At 51.3% G+C, this 24,474-nt stretch overlaps 1 protein-coding gene across 5 annotated transcripts; it reads left to right on the top strand.

Moving 5' to 3' along the window:
• The first annotated feature begins 252 nt into the window (after positions 1–252).
• Positions 253–23,811, top strand: PPCDC (phosphopantothenoylcysteine decarboxylase). 5 transcript variants are annotated; one of them, XM_007197684.2, is made up of 6 exons: positions 253–356; positions 5,254–5,462; positions 17,905–18,000; positions 18,884–19,012; positions 22,651–22,819; positions 23,335–23,811. In XM_007197684.2, the coding sequence occupies exons 2-6, from the start codon at positions 5,277–5,279 to the stop codon at positions 23,355–23,357; spliced, it is 603 nt and encodes a 200-aa protein (XP_007197746.1). In that variant the 5' UTR covers positions 253–356; positions 5,254–5,276; the 3' UTR covers positions 23,358–23,811. The 5 variants fall into 5 exon arrangements, with proteins under 5 accessions (XP_007197746.1, XP_007197744.1, XP_007197747.1 ...); XM_007197682.2 differs by having other exon boundaries at positions 23,210–23,811; XM_007197683.2 differs by having other exon boundaries at positions 311–356; positions 5,271–5,462; positions 23,210–23,811.
• The last annotated feature ends 663 nt before the right edge of the window (positions 23,812–24,474 follow it).

Genomic DNA, 24,474 nt, shown 5'->3' with positions numbered 1-24,474 from the left:
GTATCCTGGGCACTTAAAACATGTAAGAGGCTCAGTAAATGTTAAGTATTAAGTGCTGCAGTGATGAGCAGTGTGGGATGGGGCTGGGGCGGGGGTAAGTAGGTCAGACAATCTGGGCCAGGCCCAGATGAGCACAGGAAATACCAAGAACTTGGGAGCTGGTGTTCCCGACAGGACTCCCCGGAATGGACTACAGTTCCCAGAAGGCTGAGAAGTTGACTGCAACTCCCAGAAGTCTGCGCAGTCGCGGAGGCTGCCGGCGACTGTGGTAGCGTTGCGTGCCAGTCAGAATCTGTGGGAGGGGCGAACGAGGTACCGCGATATATGGGGGCTGCCCCGAGACGCGCCTGACGCGGGTGAGGAGTGTGGGGGGCCCTCTGGAGGCTGGTTTCTCGCGGTGGGGCAGGAGGGAGGCTGGAAAAGCTTCATTCGCGATTTTGGGTCTTTGGCTCTGTGTGTGACCTCACTGTGTGTGTGTGTGTCCTCCCCCTCCTATCGGTGGCCGAGAAGCTTTGCTTGCCGCTGCGGGTCTGCGGCTGTGTGTGTGTGTGTGTGTGTGTGTGTGTGTGTGTGTAGGGCCTGTGGAACCTGTGGGGCCGGAGCGCTATGGACCCCTTCTCGTCTCCATCCTGAAGTGGGGCATTTATATATGTATATATATATACATGCTCCCATCCCGGCTTTGTGCTGCTCTGCAATTAACCAGTACCATTTAATCTAGTTTGAAAGGTGGTCCTATCGGTTACCCATACTTAACCTCTTGCCTTAAAGAAACAAAAACAAAATCCATGAGCCTGCCTCCAGAAAGGAATGGGGATGGCCCAAAGTACAAACTGTATTTTACAAGTTGGTAAAATAGAAAAAGGAAAGCCCTGGGATATTGCAGTTGTCCCCTGGCTCCACCTAAAAGTGCCGAATGGCATTAAAAATGAAAGTGAGGCCAAATTTTGTCAGAGAAAAATTTCGTGTTGTACTTTGAAGCATTGGAGGCCTGTGCCAGGTAATAGGCAGGGGAGATTCCCAAGCTGGGGAAGTGGTGGGTATCTTGGGGCAGGACTTTTCCACATCTCTCCCAGTGACTGAGAGGTGGCAGTTCTCAGTCACTCCCTCACTAGTAGCCACCGCGTGTGAATGTAATATATATCTATCCCCAACATGTGGCCTTGAGGAGGGGTGCCTAACGGGATTCCAGGAGTAGCAGACTCTGGAAGTATGCCTGCTTCTGGTTTGAGAGAAAAGCAGTCTTTCTCTTTGTTTGTTTTTTGTTTTTAATTTTCTTGGCCGCACTGGCAGCACATGGGATCTTAGCTCCCCAGCCAGGGATCGAACCTGAGCCCCTTGCATTCAAAGCTCGGCGTTTTAACCACTGGTCTGCCAGAGACGTCCTGAGAGAAGAAGAGTCTTAGCAGAATGTCAAGACCTTGAGCTCTCCCTGAAGAGTTCCTTGCCTTTCCTTGGAGGAAGGGGTTTAAAGTGCCCCTGTGGCCACGTGACTCCTTGTAATGACTGGGTTTGGGGGAAGAGTGCCACTATGGGGAACTATAGGTGTTTCATTATTACTGGGGCAGAGTTGTATTGACTGGTGGGAGATGAGGCCAGAGCAGACTCTTGGTGCCAGTAGTAGGAACTTTGACGTCAGGCTAAAGGATTCAAGCTCTTAATGGATCCTGGATCCCTGCCCACCCACCCAGATTTGGTTCTGCTTTTTCCTAGGCCCCAGTTCCTCATCATTCCTGTGCTGTGCTGGGCTCATACCCCGTCTGGCTTTTTTTTTAGCCCTGGTCCTACCCTGGCTGCACACTTGCCCATATTGTGACTGGCAAGTATTACTGAAACTTTTACTTAACTCTGCCCTAATTAAACTCATCAGAGAAGGAGACTTACACATCACAGGTCTGCCACAGCTGAGGCTCTTTACTCTGTCCGGCCTTGTCTTTCTAAAGGACAGAGAAGCTGTCATTTTTCTGGCTGTGACTGTATGCATGCGGCTACCTGCATGGCTGGTGCCCTGGGAGCTTGAGGCTCAGTAATCACAGCCTTCAGCCCTATAACCTCTGCCTGCCAACTCTTTCTGCTGCTCAAGAGTTCCTATGAGTAGAGCAGAGCTCAGGAAAATGAGGTGCTCTCTACAGCTACCTTGGCTGTGCAAATAGATTGTTCTAACAGGGACTGGGTAGGGTAATAGACTTACTGGTTTGGGATTTGATCTTTTTTTGAGAGTAAACATAAAGAACTGCTGGGACTTCCCTGGAGGTGCAGTGGATTAGGCTCCGCGCTCCCAATGCAGGGGGCCCGGGTTTGATCCCTGGTCAGGGAACTAGATCCCACATGCATGCCACAACTAAGAGTTCACTTGCCACAACTAAGGAGCCCACGTGCTGCAATTAAGGAGCCCGCCTGCTGCAACTAAGACCCAGTGCAACCAAATAAATAAATATTTTTTAAAAAAAGGGACTTACCTGGAGGTGCAGTGGATTAGGCTCCGCGCTCCCAATGCAGTGGGCCCAGGTTCTGTCCCTGGTCAGGGAACTAAGGTCCCGTATGCCACGTGGCATGGCCAAAAAAAAAAAGGAATTGAATTAAAAATAAATAAATACATGTTAAAAAAAAAAAGAAAGAACTCCTGCCAACTGTCACCCTACATGGGACTGTCAGATTGAACTGATTTGACCTTGCTTTCAGATGTTGGTTAGATTTTCCACTTTCTGATCCTCAAGTACATATCCCCCACCCCCACCCCTCTTCTAGAAAGATAGGTAGGCTTTGGTCCTTAACAAAGATCGCTCAGCAGGCTAAGTAGTAAATCTTGGGCTGTACCACCTGCTATGGGGAAGCAGCTGAAGTCACCAGCATGGATTCCTGCCCCAAGTTTAACTGATTGCTTTCAGTAACCTATTCCCTAGGAATGATATCAATTTGATGTGGAGGAGGTTTTATTTTTATTTTTTTAATTTTTAAAATTTTTTGGGTTTTTTTTTTGTTGCACCACACAGCTTGTGGGATCTTAGTTCCCTGACCAGGGGTTGAACCTGGGCGCTCGGCAGTGAGAGGGCCGAGTCCTAACCACTGGACCACCGGGGAGTTCCCTGGAGGAGGTTTTAAATTCAGCTTCTGGTTTTGCAGGAATCTCCATGTCCTTGCACCAGTTGGCTGGGGTAGGACAGGGTCAAGGTTTGGGATTTGGCAGGCGGGTTTCCCTGGAGAGTCCAGAATATGCCTCTATCACCTACTGTGGGTGCTCACTAGCACACTGATTAGTTCTGGGAAGCTGGCTGATAGGCCCTCTAGACCTTGTCAGTTGCTAACAGGGCTCTCCAGGCCCTAGTGTAGACTCAGTTCTGCTCTGGGCAAGCATGGCCCTGGCTGAGGCCCTGACGTAGAGTAGAGATTGAGATCGCTGGCAAATGGAACTTTGGGGGAAGTTCTGTTCTAGGGAACTGGCCTGTGCTTAACGCTTGTTGAGAAGGGTCTGGGCCCCTCGGAGACCCTTCCAGGTAGGAGTGGAATAATAGACCCAAACATGATCCTCAGCTCATGTGGTTATGTGCCTGAGTCTTGAAGGCAAAAAATGGGCAAAGAGGCCCTAAGGAGCCAAGGGGCCTGTGGAGTGAAGAGGGAGCCCTTATGGGTGTGCAGCCACATAGATAACCATTGGGTGACTCACTGGGCTTCCTCCTCGGGGTCTGCCTTGGTCTTCCTTCCCCTTGTTGATTCTACCCTCTTTGAGTACATCTCCCAGGACCCCCTTGTAGAGAGAGTCCCTTACCTCTGTCTTTCATGCATTGACTCAGAAGGTTTCTGATGGAAGGAGCTTCAGAGATCACCTGGTCCTATATTTGCATTTTTCAGATGAAGAGACATGTCCAGGGAGGGAATGACCCTGAGCCAAGGTCACATACCAGGTCAGGAGCGCAACCATGGACAGGGCCCAGGGCTCCTGATTCATAGGCCAGGCTTCTGTTCTCTGCCCCACTCTGCTTCAGAGGGTACAGTTTATTACTCATTTGGCAGATGTTCAGGACCTACTACAGGCCCAATACCTGTCTGGCAGTTGGTGTTTAGACCGGGTCACACATTCAGGGAGCTTGCTGGGGGTGTTGGTGGTCATGGGAAAGTGGAGAGGGAAAGGCAAGGAAACTGATGTACAGATTGAATCAGTGATCACCAAAAAGGTGCATCCCAGAGAAGGACCCATCTCAAGTGATTTCAGGTGTGACTCCTGTCTTCTCAATTCATCCACAGATTCCCTAAAGGCAGCGGCTGTCTCTTCCACAATTTCTTTGCCGGTGCTAGATGTAGTTGGTCCTTGGTAATTGTTGCTGATGGAGTATGTTTTGCTGGCCCAGTCTGCCAGAATGTAGGTTTTGATGTGTTCATCAGCCATATTATGAACACTCACTTCTAGCAACGTCTGAGGGCCAGAGGAAGAAACCAAGCAGCTGATCTCATGGGGTGGCCTTTATCCTTTTTATGCTTGTCTCTTCTCGGCCTTGGATTTGTAGGGTGGTGCCTGATCCACAGGGAGGGACAGAGGGGCAAATCTCTCAGCTCCCTGGAGCACCCAAACCCCTTTGTTGCATAGGGTTCTACACCACAAGGCATCCCTGGAACCTACCCTGCCCTGCCGTTCACTTCAGCCAGCCTAGCCCACTGCAGTGGCTCCTTTGTCTGCCCCTCCAGTCTCTTCACCACCAAGACCCCCTCCACACTTCTCACCAGCACCGTCTTTCTAAAATGAAAACGCACCATAGCCCTCACTGCTCTTGACACTTAGTCCTTGACCTGATTTTGCAGCCTTACCTCATGCCCGCCCCACTGCCACCCCACCCCCTCCGCAACCTCCATCACACTCTAGCCTCACTGCTAAGCTGCTTTCTGTTCCCCAGACCTGCCACCCTCCTTCAGGCCTTTTCACCTCTGCAAGATTGCTCCTTCTTGCAAAGTTATTTCCTTGTTTCTCTGAAAAACTTCCTCGTCCTGCAGGACTCAACCTGAATGTTATTCTTTTGGTCTCTGACTTCCTCAGACAGTAACTCGTAGGCAGCACAGCCTCATGGCACTGGCCGCATTACATTGTGACTGACCCACGTGGGGTGAGGGTGTCTGACCTTCTTATCACACTGTATGCTCCCAGAAGCTGGGACTGTTGACCCCTCAGGAACCCTAGCATCTGGCCCAGGGTCTAATACAGGGTGCTCAATACATTTTGGTTGAATGTATGAATGAAGCAGGCGCCCCCTGTTCTGATTTTAGATCCTAAATCCTGGCAGAGCTTTATGGAGCCCAGTTCTGGCAGGCTCCCAGGACTTGAAGCCACCAGACCGCACATGGAACCCAGGGCCACGTGTTCAGCTGCTGCACCCTTGGTGGAGAGACAGTTCCGTGTTCTTGTGGGTGTCACTGGGAGTGTTGCAGCCCTGAAGTTGCCTCTTCTGGTGTCAAGGCTTTTGGACATTCCTGGAGTGAGTATGCTTACTAGACAGCCTCGGGCATTAGAGGGCTGATGCTCTGGGGCCAGCCTGTTTTTGTGCAGTGCACAGGGTTTTCTTTTTCTTAATCATGGTGTTTGTGGAAGTCCTCTGTGTGCATTGGTATGTGGGGGACGCAGGAGACAGAGACCAGTGTGACAGTATAACCAGGAGCTAGATTAGGTAGTAGACAGAGAGTGAGGGGAGACTGCGAAAGGAACGCTATGGTGAATGGAGGTTTGGGGTTCCGAAACATTGGCTTTGAATTCCCTGAAGTCCTAGCATGAGAGAAGAGCTGGCTGGAGAAGTGCGGCAAGTTCTCAGCGCCCCCTGGCTGCCTTGGGCTCCCTGCCTCTGCTTTCGCTCCATCCTGGACATTGCAGCTCTATCCTCCCTCCTTGTTAGACACCATGGGTGTCCTGTCAGTCCAAATGCACTGGAACCTTAGGGGCTCCCCGCTGCCCGCAGCTCTGGTTTCAAACTCTGCTCCTTCCGGTGTTCAGAGATGCCCAGGGGCCACCACAGTGTGTTGGAGGTGGGGGGCTTAGCCCCCTGCCTTTGGTCAGATCACCTCAACTTTGATCAGTTTTATATGTAGGGGTTCTGGGGCATATTCTTTTGTGGGAAAAGTTCAAGGCTTTAAAAAATGTGAAAGCCAGCAGGTGATAACCCCACTTCTTCGTCTGATAACCTGGGCCTTTCACTGGTCTGCCACTCTCCAGCTGCCCCACGCTCCACCCTGATGGCCTTTGCTTTGGCCCAGCCCCTTCCAGGCTGTGCCGCCCTGCCTACTTTTCCCTGCCTTTTCAAATTCTCCACAAACACTTCATGCAAAAGCCTTCCTGGCCTGCCTCAGCCCATGTGGTTTTGCTCCCTTCCTTTTAAAACTCATTTGCTGTATTAAAGAAAAACTAGAAGTAAAGTGGTAAAAACAGGTTTTATTCAGAAAAACTATTGCAATAGGGGAAAATAGATCTCAGTATAGAACTGGGTTTAATTCTGAATACAACAAGGAAAAGTGGAGATTTGTAGCCAAGGAGCAGTGTGTGTGTGTGTGTGTGTGTGTGTGTGTGTGTGTGTGGATGGAAAATTACTAAGAGGAAACATCAGGGGTAAGGGAGATTTGGGCAAAACTGTCCTTACCGGATTCTTGCTGAAGGCAGCCCAGAGTGATCTGGGGGCTGCTGGGGGATGAGGAGCCTGATGAGATATCCAGGCTGATCAGATATCGAAGGTAGCGGATTCTGGCTAAACCAACTTAGCAGGAATCTTGCTCTGGAGGACGAAACCCGAAGACGGGCCTAGTTGAAAAAGTGGCTCAAAGGAGCCTGACTAAAGTTTGGTTAAGAAGAGAATCTTGACCAAGCTGTGGAACCCTAGGTTATCTTTGACACTGCCTGTGTTGTCAGACACTAGTTTTGTGGAGTGTTAAGCCGTTGAGGCCCAGGCTGTGCTTTTTTCCTTGCTTGTATCTGCATAGCACCTAACTCAGGGTGGCGCAGGCGGGTGTACCCTAAGTGTCCAGCAGGGAGCAGTGCTCACTTGCAGATGACTATGTTGGGAGTCACAGGCAAGGGCGGGAAAGCTGCTTTTTTTTTTTTTTTTTTTTTTTAACTTTCCACAAACTTATACCCAGAAAGTCACCCCCTCACCCCACCCTGCAGGCAGCCAGGGATGCCAGTCAGGCCAGAAGAGGGAAGGGAGGAGAGTGTTGTGGCTGCTCTGAGGCTGGGCACTGCTGCTTTGGGCAGTAACGCCTTCGGCCTGCCCCCTGCTCATGTGCCCAGAGCCGTTGGTAGGAGCCGGCCAGCTGGAGCCTTGAGGGCGGGAGGCCTGGAAGCGTTGCTGCAGCAACAGCCTCTGCCACCGCCCTCTGGGGAGGGAGGGAGCCATGCAGTTCCCTTTTCCCATAGCCCCAGAGCAAGTGAATTTCCGGACTTGGGGTAGGTGGGGGCAGGGAGTCCTATCCCAGGAAACAGATGAGCAGCCTCAGAGCAGAGGGAAATGGCAGCTCCACCGCTTCCTGCCATCCCACACAGCCAGCATTTATGCGGGTGTGAGGAAAGGGTTGCCTGAAGCAGGGAGGCTCTCCAGCCTGCCCTAGGCCTTTTAGCCCAGCCTCTGTGGGGGACAGGCCACGTGTGGAATGGGACTTGGCTCTCCGTCTCTGGCTGGAGTTGAAGCTGAAGGTCAGGCAGCCAGAAGGGCGGTGACAAGGAGAGAGGACTCCCCGACTTAGCCTCTAGGAGCCTGCCTTTCTCATTTTAAAATAAAGATGATGGCTGCCACCCATCCCCTTGGGAATGTTTGCAAGGCTGGGGGAGGGGGACACAGATGAAACTGCCATCTTGTGCCCACGACTAGGCGCAGCTCCTGGCACATGGGAGCGCTTAACACTGTTTGTTTCCTGTCCGTCCCCCTCTCCTTCTCCCTTGTTGCCGTGTCCTTCGGGGCAGCCACACGTGGTGTGGGGTGTTGGGGTTGGTGAGACGGCCCATGTGGGAAGAGCCGTGGAGCCACCGTCCATCCGCTTACGTGGAGGGGCCCGCATCCCTCTCATCCCGTGGGTAGACAGCTCTCCAGAGAGCCTGGATTTGCTCAGTGGAGTCCTTGTGAGGTGTTGGTAACCGAAGGGGGATCCCTGCTCGCCTTGTGTTGGCCCCGGGGCGGTGGCCTTTCCCCTGGCTCTTCCCCACACTCCCTGATGGTACTGATCTCCCCAGTGCCCCCCTTCTGGGTCACCCCCAGGAGTAGTCTTTGTCCCTTGGAGCAGTCCTTCTCAGCTCTTTGCCTAAGTCATGGATTCACATGCTTGAGGCTTTGCTGAGCTCCCTTAGGGATCCCTAGATTTTGACTAGCAAACGAGCAGCTGGGATATGGGCGGCGGGGAGCTGGGTGATTCTGCAGACCTGGCTCAGGATTACTCCTGATCCACCAGTGTGTTCAGGCTTCCCAGGAGGACCATTGACCTGGAGCCAGACCAGGGAGACTATGGGGGAGTGATGGGGAGGGGTAGATTTGGTTTTCTGCCTCACTCACCAGCAGTTGGCGAGTGTGGCCACCAGCAAAGAAGCCTTGGAGGCTTTGTGTGAGGTGGGAGGAGTTGGACAGTGGGGGCCAGCCCTCCCTCAAAAGAGGTGTTGCCGATAGAGGATTTCTCACGCTGGAACTCTGGGCAAGTCAGGTCTTTTTTATGGCCTCAGTTTTCTTACGCCTGCAATAAAGTGGGGGCCAGGTACCCAAATGATACATCTCCAAGGCCTCTTCTGGCATGAGTGGTAGAAGATTCTAGATGTGAGGACAAAAAGGACTAGGACCAAAGGCAGCCTGAGAGAAGGTCCTGGGGTATAGGAGCTGTGGCTGTTTTGCAGTTCTATGATCGTCATGTAATTGAGTGGCACTTACGTCTGAGCAGTTAGCTTAGTCAGTTTCTGCCCTTTGGTTGGTACCCTCCTCACTATGGAGGAGAAAACAGAACACCTCTCTAGCTTTTGCCGGGTAGGTGTCAGCAGGGCTGAGAGCCAGAAGAGGATTTCTAAAAGTGGAAAAAATCTCCCACCCAGGGAGTTGGCAGGCCTTGGCCTTAGAGAAGGCTGTTTCCAGAATGCCTGTCAGGACATTCAGGACTGTTAAGGGTGCAGGAAGAGGGCCCTGCTCATATGCAGAATGAAGTAAATTCTGCTTTTCCGGAGGACTGTTGTGGCAATATCTAGAGAAAGCAAAAATGGTCACAGCCCTTGATTCACCCATAGCATTGAACCCTATAGGGCAGGAGTCCCCAACTCCCAGGCCAGGGACCGATACTGGTCTGCAGCCTGTTAGGAACCGGGCCGCACAGCAAGAGGTGAGTGGCGGGCGACCGAGCGAAGCTTCATCTGCCTGCCTCTCGCCATCGCTCGAATTACTGCCTGAGCCATTCTCCCCGCCCCCCAACCCCCACCCCGACCAGTAGAAAAATTGTCTTCCATGAAACCAGTCCCTGGTGCCAAAAAAGGTTGGGGACCGCTGCTATAGGGTACAAAAGTTCACCAGATGTACAAGCATGTTCATTTTAGCACTGTTTATAATTTTAAAAGAAAACTGAAACAAACAAAATATCCAACAATAGAGCTGTGGTGCAGTTGTGGTTCAGCCTCTTCATGGATTCCGAGGCAGCAGTTCAGAAGAATGGGTGGATCTTGTGTGCTGATATGGGACAGTCTTCAAGATATAAGTGAAATGAGCAAGGTGCTGAAGTTAGTAAAGTGTGGCCCACAGGCCAAATTCTTGTTGTCTGTTTTTGTATGGCCTGTGAACCATACATATGTAAACTATTTACATTTTTAAATGGTTGAAAAAAATCAAAAGAAGATTATTTTGTGACATATAAAACTATATAAAATTCAGGTTTTAGTGTCTGTAACATTTTATTGGAACACATCCACACCCATTCATTTAAGTATTGCCTATGGCTACAGTCTTGCTACTACAGAGTATAGTAGTGTGACAAAGCCTAAAATAGTATCTGGCCCTTTATAGAAAAGGTTTGCCAACTGCTGGCATATAGTATGATTCCTTTTGTGTGTTCACATATCAAAGTTACTGCCTGTGATCTTCCCCCTGGAGATAGTTACCCTTGTGGAGACATGGGGGCAGGAAGGGAGACTTGCATTTTGTGTCATTCTGTTCAATTTTGATTTTCTAACCTCTCTGTGTACTTATTTTGTTTTATTTTTAAATTTTATTTTAAAATAAATTTATTTATTTATTTTTGGCTGCGTTGGGTCTTCGTTGCTGTGCACGGGCTTTCTCTAGTTGTGGCGAGCGAGGGCTACTCTTCATTGCGGTGCGCGGGCTTCTCACTGCGATGGCTTCTCTTGTTGTGGAGCACGGGCTCTAGGCGCATGGGCTTCAGTAGTTGTGGCACACGGGCCTAGTTGCTCTGTGGCATGTGGGATCTTCCCGGACAGGGATCGAACCCATGTCCCCTTCACTGGCAGGTGGATTCTTAACCACTGTGCCACCAGGGAAGTCCCCTTATCTTATTTTATTTTATTTTATTTTTTAAAGTCAGTGGGGCTTTTAGTGGGGATATCATGGAATGTTCTTTGTAATTTTATGCCTTTTTTTTTTTTTTTTTTAATAATGCTCACTGAGGAAAGGAGAGCAGGAGAAACATGGCCTGGTTTGAGGTTTTTCTTTCTTTCCAGGCAGGGGCCACCTGCCTGCTCTGTGGTCCTGCTTTGGAAACTAGTCTACTCAGCAGTAGCACTCTGAGGCATTTTTCTGGACCTGTGCTGGCTTGGCTAGCCCCATCCTTCCCTGGCCTGCTCTCCTAGGGAGTGACCTCTGCAGGCCACTGGTTGGAGGCAGCCAGCCCTGGGCCGAGGGCTCTTGCACCCGGGGTCCTTCCCTGCTACTCCAGAATAGCGTCCCTATGGACAGCCTCTGCAGTCTGCTTCTCTAGTTTCATTCTTCAGAAATTTCTCTAGTTGGGGAGGGATTGGCAGCTATGCCCTGCTTGAATGGCAGGATGGGCCATGCGACTAGAATACCAGCTCCCCCAGGAGGCCGGTTTGGTGGCAGAGCCTGGTGGGAAAGGACAAGGGTCACAAGAGGGCTGGGAGGTGCAGTGAGCTGGAAGGGTCCCTGGAGGCCCTGTGGTCCAGATGGCTCATGGCTCCGGAGGAGAAACCAGGCCAGAGAGGAAGAATTCGCCAGAGATTCCTCCAGCCAGTGGGCTGGCAGAACTGGGGCTCAAGGCCGGTTTCCTGACTACCATCAGCAAGTGGACTTGAGCTCAGATTATGGGCATTCTCTACTCCACCTAAACACGGCCATGAGGCTGAGAATCCCCAGGCAGTTGTGGACTCCTGCCTGGTCTGTCTTGCTTTATAGTCAGGGGTCATATATACCCCACCCACTTGTTAGACAGACACACTGAGCTCTTACCAGCTCTGGCTCCCATGTGTGTAGTAGGCTCAGTAAATGTTTGTCAAGTGGAGACATCATTGTGAACCATTGGGACACCCACTCAGCCAACCGGAACTCCCTCGGGGATTTAATGAGGCTACCTCCTCCACAGCGTCCCCTCCCCCCCCAACCCCATGTGCTGACGGCACTCAGAGTCCTTTTTTCTAGAGTATGCCCGCCACCCCCATGCTCAGGGCCATGCCAGCTTCTTGGCTGGCCCCCAGGCCCCGGGCACTACCAGTGTCAACACTGGGAGGCCCAATGTCAGGGTCTTCTGCTGTGTGTATCAGCCCAGAGGACTAAGCCACTAAAACTCTGGGTTCCTTGCCTTGTGCCAGGTTAAGTCATAGCTGGTGTTTCCTCTTTAGAGTCCTCATCAGTCTCCTGTGGAGCCACCATCACATGCCCTACTAGAAACACCTGCTCTTTTCTAGCCACTGAGCTGGGGGTTCCAGCTGGGGCTCTTCTTTACTTGTATATGCCAGAGCTGTGCTATCTAACACGGTAGCCACTAGCCACATTCAAATTTAAATTTAAATTATTAAAATTAAATAAAGCCAAAAGTTCAGTTCTTTTGTCACACCAACCACACCTCAAGTGCTCAATAGTAACATGTGGCTAGAGGCTGCCATACTGGACAGCACAGGTGTCACATGTTTCCTTCACTGCAGAGAGTTCTATTGGATGATTCTGTAGAGTAGTGGTTCTCAACTGGGGCAGTTTTGCCTCCTAGGGAACACTGGACAATGTCATTTTGGTGGTCATACTTGAGGAGAGGGTGCTACTGGCTCATGGTTGTAATGGATAGAGGCCAGAGATGAGGTTGGAGGTGGACATTCAAGCCATGGGATTTATCTCATCCTGTGGCTGTGAAAGTGCTTCTCCACAGATCCCTTTGATACCTGCCACAGAAGCAGCCTGGGCCAGACCAGGGGCCTAAAAGTAAAAATGGAAGTATTGCCCCAAATTCTGTTTTCCATTTCCCCTCCCTGACTCCCCAGGAGCCCCAGATGGGATTGCTGATGTATTTTCAACAGAGAAAGGAACACCAGACTTGCCAACTGGTTTCAGGAAGGAATCTCTATAAATGCTAAGCAAAATGCAGGCAGCTTATGTAATAGGGTCTGGCCAAGCCTTGGTCACATCACACAGAAGTTCAGGTTAAAAATATTAAGACATAAAAACTGTTGGCAGGGGTCTCGCCAGGGGGCCAAGCACAGAGCTGCCTTTCAGGAACTCTGATGTGGGTGAGAGATTGTTTTAATGTCCAGCCCCGCTTCTACAATGACCCAGGAGTGTGTAAGAGAAAGCCAAGGAGGGTTCCTGTCCTCAGGAGTTTTCTGCTCTGCCAAGACTCCTTAGCATTTGCTGAGGGAAAGGTCAGGGTGAATGAGTGACTAGTCCAAGTTATTTAGTATCTCAGAAGGTAACACAACATGCCTTCTTTTTTTTAACGTGTGCCAACCCAGGGCCTAGCTCTTGGCTCCCAGGACCTTTTTACAGAGTGAATAAAAATGAAAGAACAAAGCCCACAGAACTGAAGAATCAGATCAAGTGACATACCTCTAAAACCAGAAAAACTAGCCTGGGCCTGCCAGACAACACTGGGGTCAGGGTCACTGCCAAGGAGAGGTGGCTGCTTGATAGGGGTCAAGGGAGGGACATTGGGAAGGATGGGCTCATTAAATACTCTTCACATTACTCTTTAGGAAAGACAATGACACCAAGAAGCTCCCTAACAATGACAGTGTAACCTGGGAGGGTAGCCGGAGAGGGATAGATTGAGAGACTAGGGGAAGAGCTTAAAGGGAAGATCTCAAGCTGCAGCTATGGACCAGGGTGGGAGGCCTACTTGGACCCCTGGTTGGAACTCCCCAGGAACCAGGGGGAGACTATGAGGGAGATGTAGAGGGAAGGAAAGGGTAGAGCTGAGAGAGAGGAGGGAGCCCCTGAACAGGGCCATCACCAAACTGGGAATGTTTCTGAAGGCTGGTCCTAGGCACAATCCTCACTTTGAGAACTGGCAGGCCGTTTGGGAGTTGGGGAGAGCAGGGGAACTCGATCTTCAGGAAGCAGCTTTCCAAATTTCAGAATAGAGAGAGGATGAACTGGGGTGATCTTAAGTGGCAAATTGTTCAGGATGGTCAGGAAGCTCTTAGAAATGAAAGAAAGTAGTCCTCTTAAGGAAAAGAAGGCAGTGACCAGAAACTGATACGGCTACCTGGGAAGCCGTCTGTTGAAGGAGACTGGAAAGCAGTTAAATGGAAAGGAGGACATATAACCAAAGATAAAGGTAGAATATGGTCCAGAGATCACCAGAGTGAGCTGAAGCTTGCAGTGAAACTCAGAATGACCAAGAGGGCTGTTACCTATATTTAGAAAAAGAGCAATGGAACAATGCCTGGTCCTGGAGGCCAATGGTATAACATTAGTGGGGGGACAGAAAGAAATGGCAGGGACTCTTGAGTCCACTTTGCTTCCATTTTTTTCTTTTGAGTTCAAAAAAGGACAAATGGTGGTAGAAGAGACTTGAACCCAAGTTGGGTGATTCATCTCCTGAACTTGGCAAGTTCTGTCCTGGGGTGCTGAGGTTGTGGTTGGTGACCTACAGGATGTGTGGGAAACAGCAGAGGGGCTAGAGGCTGGAGATGACTAATGTCCACTTATCAAAAAGGCGGAAGAGGTAGGCTCCACAAATTAGCCAAAGCTTGTGAGCCCTTAGAAAATGGTTGTTACTGGGGTTTGATTGGGCTCACTGGGGACAAGCCATATCAATTTTATTTTATTTTATTTTGGATATTAGACAAAGTATTTTTGGATTTGGTGAGGCCTTTGATGGAATCTTAGGACATCCCCCTGGACCACCTGGTAATGTTATCAGCATGTTTATAATCAGGGAAAGATCCTACATGGAAAGGGTTCATTCTTGATTCTTTCCCATCCCAGCCCCCCAACCTGTGGACCTTGGCGAAGGGCTCTGCTCTTGACCTTGTTCTTTTCACCATTTGGATTTGTGTCTTGGGGCTGCTGATGGTGATACTGGCTGAGAACAGGCCAGGAGGAACAGGATTGAGATTTTTGGAGCTCTTTACATAGACTGAGCAAACACTGGGCCAACTCTGGAAAGGTGGAATTCACCAGAGAAATGTGAGGGACTGCATTTGGGAAAGTAACAATGCAAGTACAGTTTGGGGCTTGTGGTTTAGTAGCAACATGGGTGAAAAGAACTTGTGAGGTTTTGCTGATTGCAAACCCCATATACTTCAGTAGGAGGATGTGGCTTCCAGGAGAGCTGATGTGGGCTCAGGCTCCATTGACTTACACTCAGTGGGTGCCAGGGACGTGAGACTTCAGGTTCCCTGAGCCTAACAGGTTGCCACCTTCTCAGAGCTCTACAGGCAGAAGAGATGGCTCCTACCTCTGAGTTCTTCAGTTTGGGGAAATTTCATTTTATTTCTTTCGTAATTTTCACCCCTCTATTTTTCTGTTCTCCCTTTCAGGAACTCATTATTAGTCAGATTTTGGACCTCTTGAGTTGGTCTTCTGATCTCATCTTTTTTTTTTTTTTTTTTTAAATTTACTTATTTTTACTTTTGGCTGCCTTAGGTCTTTGTTGCTGCACGCGGGCTTTCTCTAGTTGCGGCGAGCGGGGGCTACTCTTCGTTGCGGTTCGCAGGCTTCTCATTGGGTGGCTTCTCTTGTTGCAGAGCACGGGCATTAGGCGCATGGGCTTCAGTAGTTGTGGTACTCGGGCTCAGTAGTTGTGGCTCGCGGGCTCTAGAGCGCAGGCTCCGTAGTTGTGGCGCACGGGCTTAGTTGCTCTGTGGCATGTGGGATCTTCCCGGACCAGGGCTTGAACCCGTGTCCCCTGCACTGGCAGGTGGATTCTTAACCACTGCACCACCAGGGAAGTCCTTTTTTTTTTTTCTTTTGGGCTGTGCCATGCGGCATGTGGGATCTTAGTTCCCCAACCAGGGATCAAACCCTCGCCCCCTTCGGTGGAAGCATGGAGTCTTAACCACTGGACCACCTCATCTTTTTTTAATAGTATTATCCATCTCTTTATCTTTCTCTTCTACTTTTTGGAAAATTTCTTCTAAACTTATACTGAATTTTTTATTTGACAATTTGTAATTTTAATTTCCAAGAGTTCTTTTTTGTTCCCTGAATGTTCATTAAAAAAAAAAATCTGATCCTGTCTGATCTAATCTGATCTGTTAATGCTTCCTTCCACTTCCATATCTTATGTGTTGACATATCTTAACTGCTGGGTTTTTGTTTATGTTTTTGTCCTCTTCTCTTTGTTCTGGTGATTCATACCTTTTAAAAAATCCCTTTACTTTTATTTCAGTGGGCTTTTGAGAGGGAGTAGAGTTTAATCCACTTTATTTAACTGAAAGTTTATTCTTTTATTTAAGCTTTATATATCTTTTTGTCTTAAATGTGTCTTTTCAGACACATTTTGATGGAATTGATGGATTTTAAAACATCCAGTATGAGAGTCTGAATTTTGATCGGGGAGTTTAGCCAATTATATAATTACTATAATTGCTATTCTATTAGGACTTACTTCTTCCATCGTATTTAATGCTTTCCACTTATCATGTGTTCTCTCTGCTTTTTTTTTTTTTTTCCCTTTCCCTATCCTTTTTTGTGTAGATTGAATTTTCTTCTGCTGGTTCGAAAGTTATATATTATTCTTCTTGAGGTTACTTCTAACTTACTATGCCCCACACCTTACGTCATTACTGTCTTGTGTCTCAAGAGTCTCAGCACCATCCTGCCTTTCTCTGCTCTCCCTACCTGTGCTGGTCCTGTGACATCTTCAGGGCTGGGTTCCGTGGAGGGACAGCAGCCCTGTTCATTTGCCATCTTGTTCAGAACTGGACCAGGCTCGTTCAGGGCTATCCTAGAAGGGACTCCCCTGCTCAGCAGGAGTTTGGTTTAAACGACCATTAAAAAGGTCCCTCAGGTTTTGTGCGAGTTTGGGGGATGGTAGGTTCCAAGGGGGAGTGAACGGGAGAATGGACAAATCTGAGAGCTCTTTAGCAGAGCTGGGAGCACCAGACCTTCTGAAGTTCTTCTGCAGTCTGCCTCTCTGAGATTTCTACTCCCTGGTTCCAGCTTTACTCCTAGGTACTGTGCAGAACAGTGTCTGACAACCCACAAAAGGCAGGAAACAAATGAGGAGAGGGAGCCTTGGTGAGATGATAGGGAGGGGCAGGGACTAGGTTGAAATGGCATGGACACGGCGCGTCCAAAGAGGCAGCCCCACCAAGTCCCACCAAGTCATTATCAAGCAGGAATGTGGGCCCGGCAGTGCCAGAGCACTCAGTTTTTTAAAAGGAGCCAGGAAATTGGATTTTCTATGTGAAATCTCCCAATTTGTATATTTTGGCTTAAAAATGTTTATAACCCGGGGCTTGCCTTGTGGTCCAGTGGCTAAGACTCCGTGCTTCCACTGCAGGGTGCGCAGGTTCGATCCCTGATCGGGGAACTAAGGTACCACATGTTGCGTGGCACAGCAAAAAATTTAAAAAAAGTTTGTAACCCCATGCAGGCCAAATAGCACATCTAGCCCAGACACTGCCACCCATGACCCTTGCTCTGGGTAGTTGATGATTCTGTCCTTGTCACCCTTGACTTTTTTCCCTCCTGGATAAATGTCCCCCAAAGATGTGATTTCCTACACCCCTCCCCTCCCAGCCACCTCTTCTGGGCCCCTTTAATCTGCATGCTTGTTAGTCTGACATCTCGTTTTACAAATGATGGGAACTGGTCTAGTGCTGTTCACCCTATCATGTGCTATTTCTGTTCTGTTAAGCACCTTAAGCATCCCTCTTGTTTGCGTTATTAATTTATCTGCTAAATGCGTAGTGTGAAGGTAAATATCACTCTTGCCCCATGAGTGTAGGGCACACAGGTTTGCTTTTCCTGGAGCCTGTCTGCAGCCAGAGCCCACGAAGCCTTGTTCCTAGAAGTACGGCAAGGGACTCTGCCTGCTTTCTCGCTGGGCCGTGGCTGCAGACACCACATGCAGGACCCCAGCTCCCCAGTGCCTTGCCTGCAGAGGGCAGATCTGCGGTGTGGCCCTGAGCTCAGGACCTGTGAGCCTCCTTGGGGTGGCCCCTCCTGCCTGCCATGGCCTGCGTGTCCCTCTTGCCCTAATTTCCCTTCCTGTCTGTCTCTGCCTGAGCGGCAGGAGCCTGCAGCTTTATATACGCTGGGCAGTTGGTGACTCATTCCTCGGCAGCCCCTCAGATAGGGAAGTGAAACGGCTGCACCTGGTGAGGCCTGACCTTCGGGTGACAGCGGAAGTAGCTATGCAAACATGGGGCTCGCTGCCTCTGAGGGAGAAGTCCTCTCCACAGCCAGGCTGTGAGGAAAGCTCTTGCTGGCCTGGCCCTGTGTGGCCTCCAGGCCGGTGGCTCTGGTAAGTTTCTCTTTCCTTCTCCACCCCCACTCCACTTTTTCTTGGTGACAGCTGGAAGTAGCAGTGGTCACAACTGAGAGAGCCAAGCATTTCTACAGTCCCCAGGATGTTCCTGTCACCCTCTACAGCGACGCTGATGAATGGGAGGTCAGTGCTGGGGGCCCCAGGGCTGAGTTCCATCGTGTTTGTACCAATAGGACAGGACCGTCCTCCCTGCAGCCTATGGTTCTGGTGGCCGGAGCAGACAGGCCAGGCTCAAGTCAGCGGTCAGGGCTCCCTGGGCAGAGGCGATGAGGAAAACATCTGTCTAGCTCTGGCCTGAAGGAGGCCCGCAGTCTCCTCCCACCTCAGGCAGACCTCAGCTTTGGCCCTGTGCCTGAGGTTGAGTGTCCTTGTACTTATCTGGGCTGATGAAACCACAGAGGAGCTCTGTTCCCACCGCCCTTGTCCACGCGGCTCCCAGCGTCGGGGCTGTGGAGAGCGCCTCACTTCCCACGGCTGCCGGGCTCTGCTTTTGCTCTCCTGCAGAGGGGCGGGCACTGGCCAATTCACTAGACATCGAGTGTGGGCCTCACAGGGGTGCCCTGCCAGGCATTTTTAAACATTCTCAGCCTAGAACATTTCTGGCTGGCCCGTCTTCCCCACCCCGCCCCCTCCATTTCTCACCGCCCAGAGCCTTTCCACTGGCTTGGACAACCCAAGCATCCGCCTCAAGCAGACAGGCCAGGAGTTCCCTGCCAGATGTCAGTTCTCTTGAAAACCAAACCATAAAGGGAATAGCTCAGAGAGACAAGGGGTGTTTGTTTCCTCAGGCCTGGTTTCTCTCAGGCTGTTGGCTCCACAGCCAATGTTCACCAGCTTAGCTGCAAGAGGGGTGGCAGTGAACTTGGGTGGGGGTCACTCAGGTGGTCTCCCTTGGGTTCCTGACTTAGTGTACCTGGTCTGTGTTGGCCCTCACCCCACCTGCCGCTCCTGCCTCCACACTGAGAGAATGGCCGGCCCGGTGACCCCACTTCCTTCCTTCTGCCAGATGTGGAAGTGCCGATCCGACCCGGTTCTCCACATTGACCTACGGAGGTGGGCAGACCTCATGCTGGTAGCTCCTCTCGATGCCAACACGCTGGGAAAGGTGGCCAGTGGCATCTGTGACAACTTGCTTGTGAGTGATTCACTGGGCCCTCCTCCCTCCCTGGGCCTCACTCCCAGTTTGCTGAGCTGCAGACTGCTTCTGTTCTCACCTTGGAATCCCTTTATGGTGGGCCTGTTCGCTCGGAACACAGTCCCCTGGACAACCCTCCACCTGGCCTCACCTGTGCTCCAGCAAGTGGGTAGAAGGCCTGGTCCTGATGGGTTGACTCAACTTGCGGGTGCCCTCTGAGGGTGTCCACCTCTCACCTGCCCCTCGATGCTCAGCTCCTCTTTCTTTGTCCGTAGTTCATGGGCTGCCCTCAACATGCTCTTCTGCTGGTCTCCCTGCCCAGCCCCGTTGCCTGCCCACCTTAGCTCTGCCTTCCCACCAGGACCTGGATATCCACATGGGTAATCGGATAAGAGCGTTTACTTCCGCATGGATCTCTCAGGCACACTTATCTCTCCTGTAGCTTTAGCCACAAAGCTGAGATGTGGTTTTCCTGTATATTATGGAAAGCTTAAAGGGGAAGAAAGGAGAAAAGATGAGAGGCCCAAGGTGGAGGAGAGGAAGAGAAGTCCAGCTGTACCAAGTGGGGATTGTCTTAGGCCTGAGGGACCTCCAGGGAGCTGTTGTCCTTAAAGAGCCTTTGTTTACATGATCATCCTGGGAAGACTGGGTGTGATTGCCCTCCCTCTCCCTTATCATCCCTCTTCCCTCATCCATTGAGCTTTAACTTGCCATGTGTCAGGCCCCGTGTGGAGGGACACACAGGACACAGGGAGCTGACAGTCTGGAAGGAGAGGGTTTTTGGAGTATGCTCTGGTGTGTGGTACAGTCAGTCCTTTGACAATGGAGTCACCGCCTTGCACAGTACTGGGCATGTAGTAGGCATTCAGTAAATGCTTATTGTATGTATGAGGCAATCAGTAATTTTACTTTGGCTAACAGCCAAAGTAAATGAAGTGACTAACGAAGCTGGGTCAAGGTTTTAGGGGTTAGATAGGAGGTTAGTCTCCTCGTATGCTTGTGGATTGGTGCTTAAGGAACTTCTCGAAGAAGCTGCTAGTGAGTTAAGCATCATTTGAAATAGAGCACAGGTGATCAGAAGAAGAGCAACACACAGATTGTGTGGCAGGAGCAGGGGTGGGGGAGTGCAGAGGAGGGCAGGCCTAGGAGCAGTGTTATCAAGAAGGCTTCCCGGTGGGGCTAGTGCCTGGCTGACAGGACGGCGGAGCAGGTCAGGCTCCTGGCCACTTTCATCTAAGTGCGTCAGCGTTGTGTGTAACCAGCACCATCTCACCAAATCTCCAGGCTTCCCACTGGTCGGTCAGTAGCCAGCTGATGTGACAAAGCACGCCGACCTCTAGGAGCTAAGCCCCGGACTGGGCCACTTCTCTGAGGGCTCCTTCCTTACTCCTGAAAGCTCTGCTTCCCTCTTTTCTTCAAAGCTGCCACCACTCCCTGAAATCTTTGGGGTTCCCTCCTACGGAGTTGGCTGAGCAGTGGAATATGTTCCCAGGACCAGCCCTGAGGCCCTTTGCCTCAAAGCTTTCCCTTGAAGGTGCAAGTATTTCAATGAACTGCAAATCTTACACTGCTGTCATCATGGTCTGTGGCTCTGTGCTCTCTCAAAAGATGTTTTTTCATTATATTCCCCAAAAGAAGCTTGCCCTGCTTCCTCCCTCCTTCAGATCGTCTCCCTTTGCAGTGTCCGGAACTTGGGGTGCCATTAGAGCAGTGTGCTGGGTATGAACCTGTGTTCCCAGTCTCAGGGCCCTTGGCCTGGGTGATGTGCATCTCTGTCTGCCCCCTGGCCCACTCAGGCTCTAGCCCTTCTTTGTGCTAAATAACCAAGCAGATCCAGAAAGAGGAGGTGACTTCCCTGGGTCACCAGTATAGCTGGCAGCTGGTCTCCTGACCCGGATCCAGGCCTTCTCTCCACCCAAGCGGATTCCCAGGGGCAGAGCCTGAGGTGCTGCACACAACATTGGCCAAACAGAAGTGACTGTGGGAACTGATGCCTCCTTTCAGCCCTCCTGCTGCTGGAGGGTTTGGAGGAGCTGTGGTTTGTCCAGGAAGTGCTGAGTTTTGAGATGAGGTGGGAAAAGCTAGAGAGGTGTGGGGCATGGAGGTGTTGAGTTACTGCTCTGGTTGGTGTGCCTTCCTTTGAGGTCATTGAGAACCCCAGCCCTGCCAAAACCCACCCCACATGCAGTCAAGGGGCTCTTCTAGGTATGCTCATGGCTTCTGCAGAAGCAGCAGGTGGCACAGGGCCAAGAGGAAGTGTGGACTGAAACTGTCCACTCATAGCCAGGTTGCCTCATTGCGAGGACTTGGTGGGAAACAAACGCTGTGTCTGGGATGACGCAAGCCCCCAGATCCTGAGGCTGTGTGCTGACCCACTTCCTTCCTGTCCCCAGGAGAGGGCAGGGGCACTGAGGAGGGCAGGCATTTTCCCTGGCCTGTTCGTGGCATTGTTCTCTGGACTCCCCCTCTTTTTGCAGACAGGCTCCACTTCAGGGAAGGGGTGTGCCAGCCGCTGGCTCCCTGAGGGGCCCACAGTCCAGGCGGAGGCGCCTGAAGCAGTCAGAGCCCAGGGGAGCACACTCCTGCAGGCCCCAGAGCTTATTTCTCCCCGAGGCAGCCCCTGGCCCAGGGAGCCTATGCCTGTAATAATAACAGGAGCTACTATTTCTGGAGCCTGTACTTTATGCCAGGCCTTGTGCAAAGAGCTTTATAAGTATTCTCACCCTCTGCCCTCACGACCACCCAGTGAGAGGGCTTTTGCAGAGAGGAAGCTGATACTCCCGGCATGAAAGAACTTGTTCAAGTTCTCATGGCTAGTAACAGCAGATCGCACAGCAAGATTTGAACCCAGGTCCATGTGATTGCAAAGCTCACAGCGCTAAAGACTCTGTGAGCTGGTCTGTCCTTTTCATAGCTGCTCTGATATGTGACTTGGTGGGATGGCCTGGACATTGGGAGGTAGTGAGGTTGCATGATGCAGTGGAGGATGGCATGGACGGTGTGCAAAGCCTTGCCCTGGATCATTGTCTGGTGTGTCCTTGGGTAATGGCTCACCTCTGGGAAGTACAGCTTCCCCTCCGTGAAATGGGACAGCAACTTCTTTATAGGGTCGCAGTGAGGGTTCATGAGACAACACGTGGGAGAGGGTTTTGTCATGTGGAAGATGTTGTTTTCATGGCCAAGCTTTAGTTGGCCTCAAGTAGAGCTGGTGTCAGGATAGATGAGCCCACCTGCTGGGCAGTCTGGTCCTTAGCTTTGTGGGAACCGCAGGCCTGCCGCCTGCTTCCCAGGGTTGCTTCAGCCTGTGAGGTGTGGCTGACTGTGAGGAAGACAGAGGCTTGGGCAGAGGGAGCCCTTTCTGCACAGAAAGGGAGGTCTGCTTGGAGGTGGCTAGGCCATTGCTAGCATTGGTAGAGCACCTGTGTGTAGGGCCCTGTGACAGAGCCTATGGGGAGGTGAGAGGGACCAGGAGACACAGCCCCACCCCCAAAGTATATGAGACAGCTCCCTTCAGACAGTGGCTCCCAGTCATCCCAAGTCCTCAGCTGGCTGTGGCCCAGAAGCGGTGGGTAGGATTTGGGAAGGCCGGGGAGGGGTGGCAGGCAGAGCAGCAGGCACCCCCCCCACCTTTCTCACAGACCTGTGTCATCCGGGCCTGGGACCGCAGCAAGCCCCTGCTCTTCTGCCCGGCGATGAACACCGCCATGTGGGAGCACCCCGTCACCGAGCAGCAGGTGGGCCAGCTCAAGGCCTTCGGCTATGTCGAGATCCCCTGTGTGGCCAAGAAGCTGGTCTGTGGAGACCAAGGTGGGTGTCTGGCCAGGCTCACAGCTCATTCCCACAGCCTGGGGCCGTGGCAGGGCTCAGCTTCAGATCCTAGCCTGTTGTGACCTCCAGCTCAGCTTTCTCATCTGGGAAATGGAAATGGTAATTCCTGTCTCTCAGAGTTGTTAGGTAAACCGCCTGGTATCCTCCCTGGCATGCAGCCCATACAGGTCAAGATGGCTGCTGTAACTATTCCTGGGGCCTGTCCTGGGGGTGTCTCAGAAGGGACTTGCTGGGTCTGGCTCAGGCCTGGTCCTGGCCTTCTCAGGCACTGGGCTCTGGGTGGGACACTCGGGGAGCAGTGGGTGAGGGTGGGTGGGGGATGGTCCCCTGCCTCAGTCTGCAGGGTCATAGCCGAACTCTGCTCCCTAGGTCTGGGGGCCATGGCTGAGGTGGGCACCATTGTGGACAAAGTGAAAGAAGTCCTCTCCCAGCACGGTGGCTTCCAGCAGAATTGAACCTGGGGATTTCTGTCACGCATGTCCCTCTGAACTCAGGTGTTTTCAGGCCAAGTCGGTGAAGAAGGTGGACTTTGGCAAAATATGGTGAAGACTTCCGCATTTGCTGAGTAGTGGTCTGGCCTGGGCCTGCTCAGGAGCCTCCCCAGGAGCCTGACCTGCCCCAGGTTAAACTAGACCAAAGGCCCAGGTCCCAACTTCTTTCAACCAAGAGACACCCGCTTTCTGGAGTTCCTCCCCACCTTTCCCTGGGATGGGCACAGCAAGCCAGGGGAGCAAGCTGCTGTATTGTTCCTGTGCTCTGGGAAGGGGACTTAAGAATGACCGAGAAACCTCGATCCAACGTTGTGCCCAGAAACTGCTTTTAGAAAGAGCCACAGCTGGAGATGCCCAGGCCTTTGGAGCTTCAGCTTCTTGGTGGGGTGCAAGGAAGACTGCGAGTTGGCAAGACCCTGAGATTTCCCACAGACCGTGCTATGAGATCGGGGGTACTGAGAATAAAGAAAAGTGACTCTTTGGGAGACTCTGTCCTTCCTTTAGAGCCTCTCTGTGGTCTTAGAGATCCAGGGCCGGGGAAGGGTCTAGGCTGGCAACTGACCGACACTCCTTAGTTCCCATATCGTATGGCGGGTAAGGGCAAAGGGTTCGGAAGCCAGACAGTCCCTAGTTCAAATCCCAGCTTGGCCGCATACTAGCAGTGGGACTGGGGCTCAGGGCTCAGCCTTTCTGACCCTCACTTTCCTCGTGGAGTTGTTGAGAGGATTAAATGAGATAATGTGTGCAAAATGCCTACCCTACCACCTCTCACATAATAAGTGTCAAATAACATGGAAGTTAAAGCTAGATATGTATTCATACCAGTGAGCTTTTCTAACGTTTACTGAAATAGACTGTCTCATTTTGGGAAAAATAAAATCCCCAACCCTAAGCTGACATGCACTTTATACAAGTGACAGGCACATAGCCAGCAGGGTTGGAACCTGACCTGGAACCCAGGCCCCTTGCTTCCTGGTGTCATCCTCATCAGCTTTTCTGTGCCTGAGATGGGGACCTTGGTGTCTGTACCTCCTCCTGCCCCCACAGTGGCACACATGGAGGGCTAAGTAGACTCCAGAGAGACACATGCTCTGCCCTAGAAACCCTCCGCTACCCTGCCTTTGACCTACTGTTGTTTGATGG

This window comes from Balaenoptera acutorostrata, chromosome 3 (genome assembly GCF_949987535.1).
Source record: "Balaenoptera acutorostrata chromosome 3, mBalAcu1.1, whole genome shotgun sequence".
In the NCBI taxonomy this organism is placed as follows: domain Eukaryota; kingdom Metazoa; phylum Chordata; class Mammalia; order Artiodactyla; family Balaenopteridae; genus Balaenoptera; species Balaenoptera acutorostrata.
This window is presented reverse-complemented; position numbering and strand designations above follow the sequence as displayed.